Genomic DNA, 1,685 nt, shown 5'->3' with positions numbered 1-1,685 from the left:
TCACGTAATAAATCATTCTAGGTTAGAATGATCTAAGAAGAGTTAGGGGCTAACGGATCATGTTCGATCAATATGATCTCTAACGACTATAGACAATACGTATAGATAGACTCCTATATAGACTAGGACTTAAGTACCTACTTAAGCCTTCTAGATAGTTCTTTAGTAATCAACTTATAATTTATCCTCGAATAACTTTTAGCTTACCTCTTAATATTATAAATACTAAGAACCTCGTTACTATAGTATAAGACTGATTACCTTACCCTAACCCTACGATCTACCAGAACGACCTCTACGAACTAGTATTAGTCTCTTACTATACCTTCTATTAGCAGAACCCTACTATCAGATAGCTAGCTATAATACTTTGATTACTCCTGTTTAGTAAGTTGCCTTTTAAGACTAACGAATAGTATAAGACAAGATGTCTTCGTACGGAACTACCGAAAACCCTACTCCTAGAACCTCGTCTACGTCCAAGAGACGTATTCCCCAGAATCTAGCCTAAGAGATTCAAGACTAGGAAATAAAGGAGGAATCCGATAGCGATAACGATAATAAAGAACTTAAGCAGCAACTTAAGCGGAACAACAACAAGCTCAGGGAAATGAAAAACCTATTTAACTAGAACGTCAAAGCCCTCAAGGAGCTATAGGAATAAGCCTGCCGTACTAAAGAACTAGAGAAGGAAGTTATAACCCTTCGAGCTACCGCGAACGTCATATTAGCTCCTATCGAAGGAAGAGAACGCCTTAAGCTTAATACCCCTACTACCTTCGACGGAACCCCTAGATAGCTTAAAGGATACTTAGTATAGATATAGACCTACTAAGCCTTCTATATCAACACGTTCTAGAACGATACCGAACGTATCGTCTACGCTACTACCTTCTTAAGAGGGAAGGCCCTTGCTTAGTTCGAACCCCTCTAATAAGAATAGCTAGACACCCCTATCGAGAGATATAGTCAAGAAGTAAAGGATATCTTTTTCAGCTTTAGTAGATATGTTAAAGCCTTTCAATCTCTCTTCTTAGACCTTGATAAGAAAAGACAAGCAGAAAGAGAACTAGCAAGCCTATGATAAAATAAATTAGCTATAATATATACCGTAGAATTTCGACGACTCGCAGCTAGACTTAACATAACCGACGAAAGCAAAGTCTTTGCTTTCTACTAAGGTCTTAAGGACGACGTTAAGGACGAAATAGCTAAAGTAGACATGCTACCTAGCTTCCTTGATTATGTCGAATACGCTATTAAGATTAATAACCGACTGTTTAAACGACGTAAGGAAAAAGGAGAAAAACGTTAAATAGCTAACTTAGGAAAGAAATACTAATAGCAACCTTAACATAAGTTTAATAACAAAAACCAGAATAACAAGAATAATAATTAGCAAAGCATTGTATATAGACAATATAGTAGACCTATAGACCTGAGCGTCGCGCAAAAAGACAAACCCAGACGTAGAGAATTCAAATACTACAACTACGACAAGCCAGGACACATAGCTAGACACTATACACAGCCTAAGAAACTTACGACACCCCCTAAGCAAGCCAACGCTATAACCAAAATCCCTAGCTACGAAGAAAAGGGATAGACAGCCTGCTATAATAATAATTATACTACGCATAGGTATGCAAAGGAGAATAGTAGATAATACCCCTAAAACCCTATAG

At 37.4% G+C, this 1,685-nt stretch overlaps 1 protein-coding gene across 1 annotated transcript; it reads left to right on the top strand.

Moving 5' to 3' along the window:
• Positions 1-427: 427 nt before the first annotated feature.
• Positions 428-631, top strand: CTRU02_207863 (uncharacterized protein; the record flags this gene model as incomplete). Its single annotated transcript, XM_070204975.1, has 2 exons — positions 428-488; positions 567-631. The coding sequence occupies 2 exons, from the start codon at positions 428-430 to the stop codon at positions 629-631; spliced, it is 126 nt and encodes a 41-aa protein (XP_070061508.1).
• Between the last annotated feature and the right edge of the window lie 1,054 nt (positions 632-1,685).

This window comes from Colletotrichum truncatum (assembly GCF_014235925.2).
Source record: "Colletotrichum truncatum strain CMES1059 chromosome Unknown Contig_0004, whole genome shotgun sequence".
NCBI lineage: Eukaryota > Fungi > Ascomycota > Sordariomycetes > Glomerellales > Glomerellaceae > Colletotrichum > Colletotrichum truncatum.
This window is presented reverse-complemented; position numbering and strand designations above follow the sequence as displayed.